Below are 18,679 nucleotides of genomic sequence, written 5' to 3'. Positions count from 1 at the left end.
CGGGAAGATATTCTGCGGTCACTGAAATATGATGATCTAGGCAAAACTGCCATAGGTTTGTCGCGAGATCCGAAAGCACCTTCGATCCGGTGCCCACAGGTGGTTTATATATCGGACTGCCAAGATATTGTCCATTTGTAACAGAACAGCTGATTGAACCCAGTCCTTGGTTCAGCACTCCACAGCAAACGATCCTGCCAGCAGCTCTAAGCAATTGACATTCAGCATTTGCTCCTGCAGAGACCATGATCCTCCTGTGGAAAAATCTCCATACCTGGCACTCCAACCTGACCTGCTGGCATCTGACTCGATAACCAGGTCTAGGGTTGAGCCGAAAATCGCTCCCCCATTCCACACTTCCATGTGGAAGAGCCCACAAAGAATCGCCTCCCATGCCTCCTCTTACGGGAAAACTGGATGGGAATAAGGAAGCCCCTTTCGCCGATGCTTTGTATTCAGACTTTGCAAGGCTTGGTAGTGTAACGGGCCAGGAAATATTGCCTGGATGGATGCCGATAGAAGCCCCACTACGCGGGTGATTTGTCCAAGCGGAACCCTCTGCTTGGTCAAAGTACGATGAAACTCGTGACAGATCTTGGACATCTTCTGTGAGAGAAGGCTGAGAGTTGCTTTGGTAGAGTCTATCATGAAACCCAAGAAGGTGACTTTCTGAGCTGGGGCCAACAGGAATTTTTCTGGTATTCATCACGAAACCCAGGTTTCCAGGAGGTCGACTGCTTGTTGTAACTGATCCTGTAACACCTGTGGATCTTGTGCCAACAGAAGCCTGTCGTCTAAGTACACAATAAGACGAGTTCCCAGTGCCGGGATGTACTCCAAAACTGGTCTTAGCACCTTTGTGAAGCACCAAGAGAAGAGGAGAGCCCGAAAGGAAGAGTAGTGAACTGGTACACTTGTTGGTGCCAAGTAAACTGACGGAATTTCCTGTGTGGTGGAAAAATAGGGATTGCCAAATAGGCATCTTTTAAATCCAAATGGACAATCTAATCCGCTGGGTGCCAAACGTCCCTTAAGAGGGGAATTCCCTATATTTTGAAATGACGATACACAAGCCATTTGTTGAATTTGTGCAGATTTAGGATCGGGCGTTGCCCTCCGCCCGTCTTGTCCACTAAGAACATGTAGCTTATAAAACCTTGTGGGTGCAACAAGGTGAGACAGACGGACCCTTTTTCTAAAAGGGTAGTCACTACTGCATCGATCAACTCCGCATCTTGGTGTGCGAACTGTATAGGTCTGGGCTGGATTGCTTGACTGAGGTTGCCACAAAACTCTATGGGCCCGATTCACAGAATGAACTTAAGACTCAATCCTAAACTTACTACTATTTTGGTATTCACAGAATGCACTTACTACTTTTGGCATTCACAGAATGAACTTACTACATTTGGTATTCACAGAAGTTAGGATTTTGTCTTAAGTTTGTCTTAAGACAAACTTAAGACAGACTTAAGACAGACTTAAGACAGACTTAAGACAAAATCCTAACTTCTGTGAATACCAAAAGTAGTAAGTTCATTCTGTGAATGCCAAAAGTAGTAAGTGCATTCTGTGAATACCAAAATAGTAGTAAGTTTAGGATTGAGTCTTAAGTTCATTCTGTGAATCGGGCCCTATGTGAAACCCTTGAACCGTTTGCAACACCCCAGCATTGTTTGTGATTTATTCCCACACACTCACAAATTCGGCCAGCTGGCCGCCCACTCGCACCAGAGAAGTGGTAGAAACACTTACCGGCATTGGCGGCGTTGTCACCACCTCTGAAATCTTGACCTCTGGATCTTCGTCCGCGTGAGGGGTAGAAGTTGTTATAACAGGCTTGATTGTGATATTGCCCTTGCCTGGAGCCTCGTCCCCTGGAGTTTTGGGGGGCCTGGCCCGTCGAGCAACCCCTTCCTCGACCGGCCTCACGGAAAACCCGGGAAGAGAACACTTTTTTGATGGAGGACTGAGCCGTATCATGCAATGTGAACCTGTTCACAAACTTGCCAAGCTCCTTAATAAAAGGCTTGCCGAATAAACCTCCATGGGCCACAGCCCCCTCCTTGGAGTCGGCTAGATCCCTTAACTTTGGATTTACTTTGATGAGGAAGGATCTCCACCACTCCGTCGAGAGAGCACAATTGGAGTTCCCTAAGAACACTACTGCTTGTTGTGCCCAACCCGAAAGGGCTTCTGGGGATATAAGGGCTCCTGAGACCTTGGCATCTTCGGCCATATCCAGGGTCATGGTGAACGGGCCCAGGGCATCCAAAAGCTTGTCCTCGCACGCCCTCCTGGACCTGTCTATACCTTTCTTGGGGTCCTTAATGAACTTGGCCAAAAAGGTAGCCATTCTAGGATCCAATTCTGGGGTCTGCGTAATGTTCCCTTCTAGGGAGGGCCGCGGACACTCCGACCGGAGGCAGCTAAGGGCCTCTTTCCCATGGGAGTTTGAATACAACTATGCATGTAGCCAGACACCTTCATGGGGGGTGTCCACTTAGAAGACTGGGGGTGCAAAATCAATTTGGGGTCCAACATATCTGAGCTGCCTCCTGTCCCTTGCTGCTCAGTAGGCCCAGGTTTCGCCGATGGGCGCCATGGTCTAGATGGCCCAGGCTCTTCATCAGTGTCCCCTTGGGTATCATGCCCAAACCCTTGTGACAGACTGACAGGGGTAGGCGAGTAGGGGAAGTGGTGGGGTCTAAGGGCTCGCCCGGGACTGGTTCTGAGCCAAGAACACTTCCCTCAAGCGCTCAAAAGCGTCTTGATCCACCCCGCGAGCAACTCGTTTGTTGTTTTACCGTCAAGCCACGTAAATTGTTGCAAGATGAACTGAGAGCATACCTACTGGGTTGAGACCATTTTTAATGAGAATGGACTAAAAAACTATACTAGGAGTATACAACAAGAGGGTATGGTTTAGGCAATATGTAAACCATGCATTTTTGATGTTGTTGCGTGTAAACTGTGTTTGTATACAATTACAGAGGACCAGATTGTGTATGGTTTTCTTAGGGACAAGTGATCGACTGACACATTTGACCCGATGAAGAGGATTGTGGGTATGCTGTAACGTCGCAACCTCCAGGTAATTATGCTCTAAATGATCTAAGTACCACTATAATTTTTTTAATTCACATTGCCTGTGCAGGAGGCATGTGGTCTTTTACAACAGGCTCAAGTATTTTATATGTTGTTATCTACCATCACAGGTGTCTATATAAATATGAAGTGAAAGATCGAGAAGGTGAACCCCTTTTTAGCCCTGATGAAGTTGCGCAAGAATACAGCAACGAAACATGTTGGCAATAAAGAATTAAATTTGGTTTGATAGGAGCTACATTTTAATTTGGAGGGCTTGCAGCTTGGAAAAAATGTTGGGTGGCCAGCAAGCCTTACCATTTTTAATGGTGAGAATCACATTTTATTTTCTCACTGAGGTTCTTTGGACATATGTACATACTAGTAAGCAATGCCTATTTTGTCTTACTATCACATGTGTTATCACGATTGTTTGTGGTTCTCGAAAAGGAGAGCAAGCACTGTTTTTTCCTTTCTTTTCTTTACTTCTTACACTGAAGAGAGGGAGTCACCGATGATGAGAAGTGGGTAAACTGGTGATTGTTAGCCAGCAACGCCGTTGGCGGTTCTACCGTGAGGTACTCTCTCTCTCTCCTCCAACACATTTTTTCATCGGATGTAAGGTGGGGAGTGTGGATGGTAGTAGACATTATTGTTTTTAGTGAGACACTGTGATAAACAAGAGTAGTTGGATTGCACACACTCAATGGAATTAAGAAGAATATTGAAAACCCTGGCTTTGTCACTTTTATTGGGAATAAGTGTCTGTCGGGTGAGGCCCCATGTTGTTTATAATGCTTAATAAAGTACCAAAGATGGACCACCGGTCCTTGGACTCTGTCAACCGGACCATTATACAATTTATACCAGTGGCTACCTCCGTAGTCCTGATGACTGCCTTACAACTGCTGGGGACCAGCTAATTGAGCTAGGGGACAGCCCCAATTAATAATAGTAGAGGAGGTCAGCGCCCCCGGGATACAACTCTGCTTGAAGGAGTCTCTCAAACAAAACTTGCTCCTTGACAGGCCCAAAACACCCCTGGGTGCGTGTCCCCGCAGGCCCGACTTAAGCCTGTCATGCTGTGCACTGAAATACACCTGCAGAGCGTTAGAAATCACACACACACCTACTCAGAGCGTTCCCTCCGAGTGTCAGATAAATTGCAGGCTATCAACCTGTACAGACCCTCTTGTATGAGGGCATAACTCTCCAGGGGTTTGGAGGAGGCACAGGCAACGGCGGGCGGATTTGGAAACTGACAGGAATCCAAAATCCGTGCACTGTTTGCCAGTGAGAAGCCAATGAGAGGCGCGCTCCTCACAGCGCCACCTAGCGGTCGGAGGTCCAGATCGCACTGCGCCGCAGGGAACAGGAAGAAAAGCGGACCCGCTAGACCGCAACTTCTAAGTAAGTGCGCTTCAGCACTATGGGGCCGATTCACAGAACTAACTTAAAACAAAATCCTAAACTTACTACTTTTGGTATTCACAGAAGTTAGGATTTTGTCTTAAGTTTGTCTTAAGACAAACTTAAGACAGACTTAAGACAAAATCCTAACTTAAGTTTGTCTTAAGTTTGTCTTAAGACAAACTTAAGACAAAATCCTAACTTCTGTGAATACCAAAAGTAGTAAGTTTAGGATTTTGTCTTAAGTTAGTTCTGTGAATTGGGCCCATATATGTGCACACCTTTTGACCACTAACGAAAGAAAAAAAAAAGTCACGTAGTACTGTAGACTGGTCCCGCGACTGACGAAACCAGCCAGTCGAATACCGGCAAGTCTAACAGCACAGTATACATGCAACAAGCAAAAAGAGTTAAACATACCTCACAGTCGTGGGAGACCGATACACGGCTTCGCCATTGCAATGTAAAACCATTACAATACAATCTGACAAAAACTTGTTAGGAAAAAAGGGAAGCACTCATATGATGTCTGCGAGCAGCAAAGAAAGAGGATGGGCAAGAGGCTGAAGAGGGTCTAGATGGTGGATCCTGCAGTATGATTGGACATTGGACTTAAGGATATGTTTGTCCTTTGTTGTTTTTTTCATCAAATTCCCTAGGCTGCTGGGAAATGTTGTCTTGTTAAGTTGTTTTAAGATGGCTGCTATCAAATGAAGTAAAAAAGTATAACATAATCCGAAGCCTCCGGTCCTGACATAGCATCTCTAGAGTTCTTAGCTGATATCGCACTTCAGGTGCTGACGGAGGGAGAGTGACAGCCATTTGAGAAGGACCTAACAGTAGCTGAAATACCCAAGCAATAGGAGCCCTGAAGCCGGGTAAGGCAATGGGGCCAAACAGTACCCCAACAGAACTGTACAAGCTCACAGCACAAGTAACTGCACCTCATTTACTTAAAATGTTTGAGGAAAGCAACTCCATTGGCAAACTACCACCAGATGAAAGACTAGGGACAATGGTCGTAATACACAAAGAGGGAAAGCCAAGGGACCAATGTACGTAATATTACCCGATTACGCTGTTGAATGCAGAGGCCAATATTCTTGCGAAATTACAGGCACAGCGCCAGCTTTGGTACACCCCAATCAATCAGGCTTCATGCCAGGGCCTAACACCGCCCTGAACCTTAGGTGCCTTCATGGGGCAATGGGTCAGGGAGAATGCTGCGGTCCTATCATGGGATGCGCGGATGGCCTTAGACACAGTGAGTGGCCGTACATGATGGTGGTGCTCAAACGAATGGGCTTTGGACCAAGATTCTTATCAAGGCTTGGCATCTTATACACAGCACCTCAGGCGCAGGTGATGGCCAACAGTGAAACATCTCGGGTATTCCCATTACAGTGCGGCACTAGACAGGGATGTCCCCTGTGCCCCTTAGTCTTCATGTTGATACTTGATCCAGTGGCGGCATGGATCCGGAGAGATCCAATAATACAAGGCTTACGCTGGTCAGAGGGCTAGAAGGACAGGATCTCGCTGTATGCTGAGGATATTCTGCTATATGTTGCGTCCCCCGGGCCCCCGGGCCTCTATAGCAAAAATACTAATGCGGTGTTCAGCAGTTACACAGGTTATATCATCAACTGGGCCAAGGCAGTGATATTTGTCCTCAGTGGACAGAGGCTGAAGTTGCTGAGGGACTGTGAGGGATTCCAATATTTAGGTATATTTATAACAACAGACCAGGTGGGTTTCCAGGCCCGAAACCTACAACCCCCCCTTGATCGCCTTAATAGCGATGTCCACCACAGCTCTCCCTCTCTCTCTCCTTGGCAGAGCGGCCCTGTTTAAAATGATGGACATGCCTAGATTTTTATACGTATTAAAAAGCACTCCCTTTCCGGTCCCAGGCTCATATTTTAATTCAATAGATAGCGCACTAAGCTCCCTCCTATGGAATTTTGACTCCCCCAGGATTGCGATCAGTAAACTGACCCATAGTTGATATGATGGAGGGATTGCGTTGCCGCATGTCCAAACTTACTATAGGGTTGCACTACTGTTAACTGTAAACCAATAGGTCCACCAACCGCCAAAAGAGCCGGCGTACCAAATGGGCTGGCTGACACTAGTGCCGAGAGGCTATCTCCATGCGCTTAATACTGAGTCACGATGGCTCCAATTGGAGGGCCCCACGGCGGTGACGGTTCACCATTGGCACTCGCGCTGTCCAAATTGAGGTGGAAATAGAAGCTCACCATAGCCACACTGCTCTGGGAATCCCACTGCTAGGTGCCTCAGGCATAAGAAAAGGCTTTGTCAAATAAGACTTAATAGGAATCTGAAGGCTCGGGGACCTTCACACGGGGAGGGAGATGGTCTCATTTGAACACCTGCAAAAACCACCTGAACTGACCCGGACAGAGTACTTTTGTTACCTAGTGATCCGACATGTTACAGAGGCAGCAGTACCCAGGGGAACCGAGCTCCCCGAGTCATCACCTCTGGAATGTAGACTCCTCGAGGAACACTTGTCTTGAAAGGCAATCTGGCTCACCTACCGAAAATGAATCAACAATTTACCAGACACCCTTACGGCCCTGAAAGATCAATGTGGGATTGACATTACAAACTTGCAGGCGGGAGATTGGCTTGAAGCCCTAGCCTCCCCAAGGGATGTAGCCTTTTGGGCCCACTTTCGACCAGTTCAACTCAAAATATTGCACAGAGCTACATCGCATGCACGCCACTTGTGTAAATGGGCCGCAGGGTGGACGCATCTTGTAATAGACAATGTGGAGAGGTGGACTCATTCTGTCATATAATATAGAGGTGTAAGGTGATTCAGAACTATTGGCAAGCAACAGTGTCATGTATGTCGGGGTGGTGGGAGAAGTGCTCTCACTTTAGCCCAAATGGTGCCTGTTAAACGTGTGGGGGGATACAAACCTGGGATGAGCAGATCAAACCTGGGTAACCCTGGGTCTCATATTAGCAAAATGCAATATAGCTTGTCACTGGGTGGCAACCCTCCCACCCACGCTGTGGGATTGGAAGAGAGATATGGACTGGTGTAGGTTGGCGGAGAAAGAAGTCTTTGTGAAAAGAGGGTGCCCAAAAAAGTGGGGGGGAAATCTAGAACAAATGGAACGAATACAGGGGAATCAATGCACGCCTCCAGTGGGCGAAACAATTCTTACTGTGATCAATTCTGAGTCACACTGATGATGACGTCAACTACGAATGGACAAAAGGGAAGGGGACGGGGACCCAGTCATTGACCAACAATGTTAACGTATGGTAGGATGTGATAATGCTTGGTAATGTACTTAACAACAATAATGTAGAAATGCTGTTCTGCTCTGCTATAATAAAAAGATGTTTAAAAAAAAAAAGAAGCCAGAATATCTCAAACATGGTAACATTTCTAATGTACTACAGACCCGTTTCGCGGTTCCACCGAGGTGCTCGTACTGGTCATACTATGAAATATTCTCCCTCACGAAGAGCACCGATCGAAATGCATAGGGGATGCATTTGTGACTGAATTGTACGAATCTACCTTGTTGGAAATTTACTTCTGATACCATCCTTATGGAATATGTTTTATATAAACCATTCAGCATATGATGCAATATGACCTGAAGATTGGTTTAAAATAAACCTTTTCAATTGGGAACTTTTCTGATTAATGACTTTGTACTTAACCCTAAAAGCGCGTTTGTACCCATCTGGAGGATTCGAGATTTCAATCTTACACGGCGTAAGATCTTTTGCAACATTTCTAATGAGACACATTAATATTGTGCTCCCATTTTAGCATGTGGTCAAATATAAATAAACAGTACCAAACTCTGTTGAGCCTTATTTAAAACAAATGTAAAACAATCCATCCATGTTATTGGAATATTGCCTAGGCCGTTCAGAGTCATTCAGTCAGAACGTGCTTCCTGCACTGCAAGCTCTCTCATTTCTAAATCAAAAATCTGCTGTTCATGTTACAGCTCGGAACTACTTGGCACCAACGAGCAGTTGGAATTATATCAGATATTTTAAGTATTAACACTACACAGTGTCTTGGATTTCAGAAGACTACATTGGCTGTGCCTTTTCCCGATGAGTGGGAGGGCACAGGTGCTGAATCAGCAGATTAATTCCCTATATAAGATAGATGAAGTCCCAATACTGAAGCGACAGACCTTTTCAAGTAAGTGCAGAAACTTTGTCTGGGACTTGGGTTATTTTGCATACAGTAAGACATGCAGAAGCCTCAAGTCTCGAGTTCTGCACCTGCACTTTAGTTTCATTTCTCTTTCCCTTCATCACTCACTCACCCTTCACATACCTGCCCACTTGACAATTCCTTTGCCTTCTCCTTACTATTTCATTCAGTACCTTGTTCAGTCACTACCTTAATTGGTCACTTAGTAACTCACTCACTTATCTGCTGCTGCTTTCACTCCTTTATAGTCACCCACTCATTAGCTTCCATTCAATGTATGAACCACTCCCTCAGTAACTCACTCACTCGTCATTTATTCATGTGAGGCACCAACTATAACTAGAAGGCTTTTCTAATTGTAATTGTGAATAATCTTAATAACACAGGTATTTTGCTTTTCCTTCCAGGGACCCTGGTGAAGGTTTCTTTTTCCTAACACAGCGACACTGTCAGGTAAGGCTTTCGTCCCATTGAGGGGTAAGTCATGAAGTCACAGGATGTCAGACATTATTTGCTTTAGGTGTTCATGGTTGAATACTAACGCTTCATGCATTGTTACACAACAACAATCTTCAAGCATTGGAGGGTCCACAACCCAGCCCTCAGCAGAGGCAGCTCAGTGGGGCTAGGATCCTGTAACACTCAGAACAGCACTTGCTACATATGGTCAGAGAGTACTCCAATCATAATATCCCGTAAGAGCTTCTTGTTCACGCTTCACCCAGCACAGGTACAAGGCTCCCTGTGCTCTTGTGGAAGGAGCAGTCCCATGAGTCTGGGAACGACGATCATCTCCAAAGATCTCGGACGCTAGAGCGGCAGGTCAGCCCTACATACATGTATACCAAGCATACATGACTGTCCAACAGTAGCACATACTCTCCTCTGTCGTGTGGTGGGGAAACCAAGCATGAGTGATGCTACTGATCAGCAGACATGCCCAGAAGTCAGCAGCGACTCTGCAAATGTGGTAGACCCCTCTTTACTGACTGCTTGAGACATGTACGGTGTCAGCCCTACATACATGTATACCAAGCATACATGATGGTCCAACAGTAGCACATACTCTTCTCTGTCGTGTGGGGGGGAAACCAAGCATGAGTGATGCTACTGATCAGCAGACATGCCCAGAAGTCAGCAGCGACTCAGCAAATGTGGTAGACCCCTCTTTACTGACTGCTTGAGACATGTACGGTGTCAGCCCTACATACATGTATACCAAGCATACATGATGGTCCAACAGTAGCACATACTCTTCTCTGTCGTGTGGGGGGGAAACTAAGCATGAGTGATGCTACTGATAAGCAGACATGCCCAGAAGTCAGCAGCGACTCTGCAAATGTGGTAGACCCCTCTTTACTGACTGCTTGAGACATGTACTGTGTCAGCCCTACATACATGCATACCAAGCACACATGATGGCCCAACAGTAGCACAGACTCTCCTCTGTCGTGTGGGCGGGAGAAACCAAGCTTGTGTGATGCTAGTGATCAGCAGACATGCTTTCTCCAGTAGTCATTCAAAAAGCAGCGACTCTGCAAGAGGTGGTAGACCCGCCTTTTCTGGCTGCTTGAGGCATGTACTGTGTCACCCCTCAACGGTACTGGGAACATTGAACTCAATAACTGAGCGGCTCCTAAGTATTGAGGATAATTCTTGATAAGCATGCTTCTATTAGAGGCTAATACACATATCCACACAGCTTTTAAGGGTGTCACTTCCCCTCACAGTACTGGAAACATTGAACTCAATCACTGAGCGGCCCCTTATTTTATTGAGGATAATTCTTGATAATCATTCTTCTATTAAGGGCTAGTACACATATCTACACAGCTTTCAGGGGTGTCACCCCTCTAAGGGTCCAGAAACTTTGAACTCAACAACTGAGCGGCCCCTCATATTATTAAGGATAATTCTTGATAAACACGCTTCTCTTAGGGGCTGGTACACATATCCCCTCGGCTTTTGAAACCGTCTTCTACATTGTTGGACACACAGATCGTTAATGCTGAAGGACACCAACACTTGAAGACGCCCTTACAGACTGTTCCATACGAACTTGTGAGGGGGAATATCAGTTAAAACTGCTAAAAGGTATTCTGAAAACTGGAAAATAATTTTTTGATTTTTAATTGGAGCCTTAAGTTTTAACCGTGATTTTAGGGAAACGAATACTGGCCATATTCAATAATTGAGCACAGGGCTCCCCCTTTCCAGTCAAAGGACACAGCCAAAGCCTTGAATTGGCCAGCAGGAGGATTGGTTTCAATATCAGATAGCAAAGATTGTGGCACCTGGCAGAGACGAGCAGTCCATTCCTCCACTCTGACATTCCCCCGCAAGACTGCCGACTTGGTACGGCTTTCAAATCAGTGTGAGCTGCCATGCGCCCACTATGCATCGAGGGCATCAGTATTTCTATTCGTATTTGAGTTTTTGTACTGCGGCCAACTCATCCCCAAAGGGATATCCTGGTGCTAGACTGGGTCACTGCTGGTTCTGATTGGACCTAAATTAGATATAGCCATGTCTTCAATTGCTTCCTAAATGTCAGCAAGTCTGACACAGTGCATATATCCTGAGGGAGCCTGTTCAAGTGAGAGGGGGCTAAGAAGTTAAAAGAACGGCCACCCATCCAGGGTGTTTTGATTCTTTTGCAAAATGAGAAAGTCCTACTGGTTGATCTGAGATTTCGGTTAGGGTTGTAAAAATTGACTTTGTTTAGCAGTAGCATAGGTCCATTCCTCTAAGATGCTCTGTGCGTATGGCACAATACCTTAAAGATGGCTCGTTTATGGACTGGCAATGAATCCAGGCAGACTTATGTTGAGCTCCTTTTACCTTCATTACAAATACATTTGCCAGCTGTATTTTAAATAGTCTCGAGCCTTGAGAACAAATACTTGGCCACGCCAACATACAATGCATTTCCATAATTGATCCAACTCAAGATTAAATCTTGGATTATGTTCCTTCTCCAAGCTACTGGGATCCATCAGAATAGTTTCGAAACGATGTGCAGCAGTCTGAAACAAGTCCCTTGAACCCTAGTTACTTGTATTATTGATGAGAAAGCCCACATTGTTACCACTGTTTTGGTTGTAGGCGCGGGCCTGACCTAGTTGGCCACCATGAATCATTCCAAGATTTTTCATCACCTCCAAACAACAGAATCTCTGATTTGTCTGTATTTTGTTTCAAATAGTGGATATGCAAACCCTCTGCTACCTCAGAAAGGCACTCATCTAGATTGCCAGTAAAGCACGACGTTTACCAACAGGATGGCCACTTTGTACACATGATTAATATAAGAGTCCTTGTAGAAGACATGCATTGAAAACCGCTTTTAAATAGTGACAATATGTTTACTATACTTCACTAACACAAAACACAGTTAACTGCGCCACAGAAGCAGTACAAGCTGCAACGCAGTGCAAGTTTCCTTCATATACCTAATGGTTACCACAAATTACTAGGATACACTTACACACACAAACACACATACACCCAAAAAAGCACACGCACACACATACACACACGAAAAATGTGATGAACAACATGTGGAAAAGCCGTGCAAGCTTCATTTGTGTTCACATAGACGAAACAACATCAATGCACCTACTTAAAACACACAGAACAAGTACACCATCTGACAAGACTGTAAGCTTCCCTTATTTTTCGTGTGTGTTTTTGTGATGGTTTTGAGTGTTGTTGTAAGTATACAGATTGGAGAAAGGTGCTCTGGTTAGAGGGTAGAAAATGTACTGGCAGGTAGATTGATCACAGACGGATGGTAAAGTCCCTGATTCGATGCTATATACATTTATTTATTAAGGAAATCTATAAAATACTTGTTGTCATCTTGCCTTAAATTACGAGCTTTCAGTTGTGATGAAGGGAAGCAGGGCAAACAACCACTAAGTAAGTACCATGTGATTAGAGTCCAGTAGGATGGTGCGAAATCCAGCAAGTTGCACTCCATGATCAGGGTACCTAGAAAAAGGATTGTTCTCTCACATTGACAACAGAAGAAAGGATCATTGGAATTACAGGGATTACAGGACCTTTCGCTGGAAGCAAGACATGTTAGACTGTAAGATGCTGTATTATTTGAATCCACAGCTGATGGTTACAGGCTATTTCTTGTAGCTATACGGATTTTGCCTCTTCCAGAGGATCTACTGATGCAGTAGATGCACTGAAGGCAGAGCTGAATGCTCGGTCAGCACAATGTTTTATTCAGCGTTAATTTTTTTTACAAACGGTGCAGGGAAGAGGTTACATATTGCACAGAGGAAGAGTTAGCCTAGTCGTACTGGCCTGAAGCATGTTTCAAACACGTCTGCCTACCCTACCTCTTCCAGTGACGACAGAATGTGTATGTAGCTTGATGAGTTGTTCTACTTGCTTAAATCCATTTCACGGATCAATTTCTTGAAAGAATACACGTATGTAGTGTCTTCTGAGGCGCTTTACTGGGATTAGGATGACAGGTTCAAGCTTTGCAAGTGGATGTGAAGGGGCAGGTGAGGAAAAATTGAGAATGTTTTGACTCAATGAGCTGTATGTACACAAGACCTTTCATCTGGAATAAGGGGGAGCATTTCTTCTGTTTTCTGCTCAGCACAGACTGGGGATTGGATCACTTCTAGCTCCGATATATGTGAGTTTTGTGAGATGGGGCTGAAAGAGGATGTGTCCCTTGTTTTATTTATATGCCCAGCATACCTTAAAGCCAGGAAAAAATGGCTAAAGCCAATCTGTAAAAAGCTAGGCCTCCGACAAATTAAGGTTGGGCTCAGAATTTTTAAGGGAGACACTGCCTAACCGATTGTGTTCAGCCTGAGCCGTTTCCTCTTATGCGTAGCCTTGATTAGGAAGATGAAAGACCAAAACACTTAAGGAAATAGGCTAGTTTACCATGTTACTGTGTCAACTATTAGCTGCTAAAGTGCTGCTTGCTTTACTGTTCTGGTGTATACTTTTAACAAAAACAGCTGTTTAATTTATTGTTTTATTCTGTATATTTATTCAGTGTTCTCGTACATTAGAGGGGCCGACTAGGACCAAGTTACCCCCAAGTGGACAATCTGGGAAATGAATTGAATTCTATGTATTATATGCAAAGGAAGTGTGTCGATATTTTTATCCACCCGCTATTTTTATGTATTCAAACAAATTTTCTTTTTTTTATTGAGATATTATGTATTATGATCAATTGTATTGTATCTTACAAGGTTTTTTAAACCGAATAAAGATTGAAATGGAAATGGAAATGGATCACTTCTAGCAGCATACATGAGCCTTAGAGTTACTGCTTTTAAGCCCGCTGATGGAGTGCTTGCACCTGAAGTTTAATGTCCAAGCAAGCTTCCTCACTGCTCCTGACAAGCCTCTGTCACTCAGTCTGAGTGTCCTGCCCATGAGCAGTCTCTAGCCAAGGTGGCCCCTAGCCCCATTGGCTAACATTGATACTCTGCACCCGGCTGCCCCAGTGCCACTGGTGGTGCCCCTTTAGTGCCGAGTCAAGCCCTGTTAAGTCCACGACTTTCTGCACAAATGACTAGCATGTTGTCAGTAAGTGTTGAACGTGCTTGTGTTTTAGTGAAGTGGACTCATTACAAATATTTCACTTGTGATCAACAGGTTCAAAAGCTTCACTGGCTTGAACCAGAGCAGGTAAACTGCAGGCTCAGAGAGTGTCGTCATTCGCGATCTACAGAAGTCTTTATGGTCAAAGTGCAATATGTGAGGGTGCTAAATGGATAAACTACATTCACCTGCTTCAGTGATGTTTGTGACAATAAAACACCCGTTATCTTTGTATGACAGTAATCTTGTTTCTAACCACTTTAGTAATTGCCAGCAGCCATGGCTTCCGATGCAGAAATGGCCGTGTTTGGGGCGGCCGCACAATACCTGCGCAAGTCTGACAAAGAACGCTTGGAGGCTCAGAATAGGCCCTTTGATGCCAAGAACTCCTGCTTCGTAGATGATGAAAAAGAGCTTTTCGTTAAGGGAATGATCACATCGCGAGAAGGTGGCAAAGTCACTGTGAAGACCGATGATGGAAGGGTAAAAAGAGTCTTGTACCAACAATGACGTAAACAAGCCTAGCACCATAATGCAGCCAGACATCTCTGCTCAAAAGCAACTTTATCTTTGCCTGTCTTTCTTTCTTCCTAGACTGTAACAGTCAAAGACACCCAAGTCTACCCTCAGAATCCTCCCAAGTACGACAAGATTGAAGATATGGTCATAATGACCCATCTGAATGAAGCCTCCGTGCTGTTTAACCTCGCTGACCGATATGCAGCCTGGATGATCTACGTAAGTACAAATCAGAGACACTGTAGAACTGCTTGCTTTTTTGCACTAAGATTTTTCTGTCAGTAGGTGTGACATACTCATGACGTAGGTGTAATTTCTGAATTTTATGAGCAAATCACACTTATGGGAAAAAAGCTTTGTTATTTGGGCCATGTACGTTCAATGACCAGTGTATGACATTTATCACCTCTTAAGGGGTGAAACAACTCAGTGCATGTCCAGAAACTGACACAATTGATCTGTGTGCCATTCTTTATAAGTGTTGTTTTGTCTTACGGCAAGGACCCAAGTGCACTGTTATAGTACTAGTTTCTCCACTGGTCTCACTCTTTCTCCCCAGGGTTTCATTATCTTAAAACACATATATACTCTTCTGATTTTGCCCTGCTGACTTCCTTTTGAACCACGTTATTGACTCACGTTGTTCACCTGTTTAAACCCAAGCTAGCCTCTGCATTTCTTTTTTGCCGCCAGTGCTAAACGGGCAACATAAACACTAGTGTTTGCTCAGCTAGGTCAAAGGTGCCAGAAAGATATTATACTCTTGGTTACTAAAACTCCACCTGCATAGATTACCTTTGTGAAGCGCAAGGTTAATCATGTATACCAAAGGTGGAGAAGGAGAAGGGAGCTGGCTAAAAGGGGCGTGGGGAAGAACTTTCATATCACAGTGGGAATGGAAGAGATCCAGGCATCACTGAAATGCCAAGCCACAGTGGCAGATCCTATAATGGACTGGATTGCTATCAGGCCACAATGCAGGAGTAATCACATACTTTTCAGGGTAATAGTGATAGTAAACAAAGAAACATAAATGAAAGGTAACCAATAAAGATAATTGTGAATGCTTAAAACATGTCAAAGTAGAAACTATCTTCTTGATACTACCAAATTATGGTTCCGGTCACCTATATGAGTTGTTTCTCTTTACAGACCTACTCTGGTCTTTTCTGTGCCACTGTGAACCCCTACAAGTGGCTGCCAGTGTACAACCCTGAGGTTGTAGATGCCTACAGAGGCAAGAAGCGCCAGGAAGCCCCACCTCACATCTTCTCCATCTCTGATAATGCTTATCAGTTCATGTTGACAGGTAAGGTTTTGTTTTAAATTGTGTGCACTGTTTCAAATTCATCATGGCCTACTCAAAAATAACATGCATTTATTTTCTTTAAAAAAGATCGCGAAAACCAGTCCGTCTTGATCACGTGAGTAAATCACATATTGCTAAAAAGTCCTTTGCAGGAAGCACATGTTTTATGGTGTAACATGTCAATGTACATGATCAATTAATTGTTCTGATTGTATTTAAAGTGGAGAATCCGGTGCAGGGAAGACTGTGAACACCAAGCGCGTCATCCAGTACTTTGCGACAATTGCTGTTGCTGGCGGTGACAAGAAAAAGGAGTCCCCTGCCATGGCCAACAAAATGCAGGTTTGTAAATTATGTTTAATTAATTTTTACACAGCCTGCTCATGATTCCCAATATGCCAGACGATTTCATACATGGTGAAACTTTGCTTCTAATAGGGAACTCTGGAAGATCAAATCATCCAGGCTAACCCGCTGCTGGAAGCCTTTGGTAATGCCAAGACCGTGAGGAATGACAACTCATCTCGTTTTGTAAGACTTCCAACTTCGTTTGCTTCCTTCCCAATTCTCACTTTTAAAGAGCCATTTACTGTCTCGCAACAAAAACTTGAATTGATTTTAGCCTCTACCCTCTAGGGTAAATTCATCAGAATCCATTTCGGAGCGACAGGAAAACTGGCTTCAGCAGATATAGAAACATGTAAGTGTTGACTCTAAAATCTCTCTCTCTCTCTCTCTCTCATATATATATATATATATATATATATTGAGAAACAAAACATTCCCCGTCGCTGAAGTTAATACAAACAACACATGGGTTTCGTTGAAGCAAAGTTTATTCAGCCACACAGCAACGCGTTTCAGCTTACGCCTTATTCACGCTAGGTGACAGGCGTTTTTTGCACATTTTTATATTTTAAACAGCAGTGTAAACATAAATAACAGACAATGTGATACACAGTGAATACATAGAAAAAGTGGCGGCCATCTTAACGTGGTTTTCAATACATAGTTGCATATATCTGCAAACCATGTTATTATTTGTGCAATATGTAATTTCATTACAGAGTTCAAGGTGGTGAATACCAACAAATCAAGCCTGAATCAATAAATAGATATTGCCCGTAGTTTTGAACACTACATATTTATTTGGTCAGATACGTTTTTTTATATAACGCAAGTCACCAGTATTAAATCCATGTTTACAGTTATAAACGAAAACATGAGCACAAAATGTAATTCATTTGTAGGGTCATTCTATGCCTTATAATATGCTGACATTTGTTTGTCAAACCGATAATATTAGTGTGCGTTTGAAATTCGTCCTTTTGCCCAAGTGGGCAAACCAATATCCATCGGCCAATATACCTACAGTGTCCATGACAAATTCGGATATATATACAAATAATCATGTTCAGGCTCCCATGAAGTCTCTTAATTCTTTGCTTGCACACATCAAACAGTTACGCTCAAGTGCCCTGAGTCACTTTTTCATATAGCCCCACGTGAAAAAAGTGCAGAAAACCTAAAAAAAATGAAAGAGTTTAAAACTAATTAAAAACATTTCTTCTTCAAACATTTTACAGCAAATATACAGTTCATAGTACCCTCTTAATTATGCAAATGTACAGACAGTTCCTCGTTTGAATTCAGCCCCATTGGAGACATAGGGCTCCGTTAGGATGTCCGGCTGATCGCCACCGCCATGCAGGTGGTGGCGATCAGCCTGACATCCTTCCCCGCCGGCCACCCATTTCCCCCCGCCATAGTAATATGGCGGGGGGACCGCGGCGGACGAAAAGAGCATCCACCACTTTTCCGCCCGGTCAAGGAGTTGACCAGGCGGAAAAGGGTTTCATATGGTGGCAGTGTCTGTTAAACACCGCCATCCATATTAGGATGAAGGCGGGGACATGCTTCGTTGCCGCCACGGAAAGGCATGTGGGAATGTCTTGTGGGGGCCTGTTGTGGGTCCCCAGGTACTCTGGGGTGTGGGGGGTGCACATGGGGGGTACCTAGGGTACCCCCGTGCACTTCACTATACAACTTGACAGGCACCGCACGGTGCCTATCACGTTGTGTATTGAAGTGCACAATGTGCATTTTTAGCATTGCAGTGGGCAGTGCTTTGAGGACCGCCCGCTGCAATGTTAAAAATGCAGGATGCACCTGCCAGTGTGACGGGCGCATCCTAATGGCCCCCATGGGACCGCCGCCCTTATGGCGGTCGATCCCGTTTTACGTCGGGATGGCGGGCAGACAAAGTACACCTGCCATCCTAATGGGCCCTTTAGTCTCCAAATCTATAACGTACCTAGACTCCAATTTCCGTAAAGTCAATAGTCTGTTCCCTCCTCGAACATTTTGCATATGGTTGTCGAAAAAATATTGCGCAACTGGGTATTGTCTGTTGTTGTGACGAATAGCTCTAATGTACTCTATGCCCATTTTTTCACACAATGAATGGTACTTCCTATGTATGCCCTATTACAAGGACATACCAGGGCGTAAACACAGCACATTGTATTGCATGTTAA

General features: G+C 44.4%; 1 protein-coding gene across 1 annotated transcript in view; it reads left to right on the top strand.

The window, feature by feature from the left end:
- Positions 1–9,122: 9,122 nt before the first annotated feature.
- The window catches only part of LOC147684415 (myosin-4-like), a 77,579-nt gene continuing 68,022 nt past the window's right edge, over positions 9,123–18,679 (top strand). The window contains exons 1-8 of the mRNA XM_086940339.1: positions 9,123–9,175; positions 14,579–14,797; positions 14,909–15,052; positions 15,986–16,142; positions 16,230–16,257; positions 16,364–16,484; positions 16,581–16,673; positions 16,779–16,842. Of these exons, the coding sequence (XP_086796465.1) occupies positions 14,594–14,797; positions 14,909–15,052; positions 15,986–16,142; positions 16,230–16,257; positions 16,364–16,484; positions 16,581–16,673; positions 16,779–16,842 (811 nt within the window). The 5' untranslated portion in view covers positions 9,123–9,175; positions 14,579–14,593. The remainder of the gene's footprint in view (positions 9,176–14,578; positions 14,798–14,908; positions 15,053–15,985; positions 16,143–16,229; positions 16,258–16,363; positions 16,485–16,580; positions 16,674–16,778; positions 16,843–18,679) is intronic.

Source organism: Lissotriton vulgaris, chromosome 10 (genome assembly GCF_964263255.1).
Source record: "Lissotriton vulgaris chromosome 10, aLisVul1.2, whole genome shotgun sequence".
NCBI lineage: Eukaryota > Metazoa > Chordata > Amphibia > Caudata > Salamandridae > Lissotriton > Lissotriton vulgaris.
This window is presented reverse-complemented; position numbering and strand designations above follow the sequence as displayed.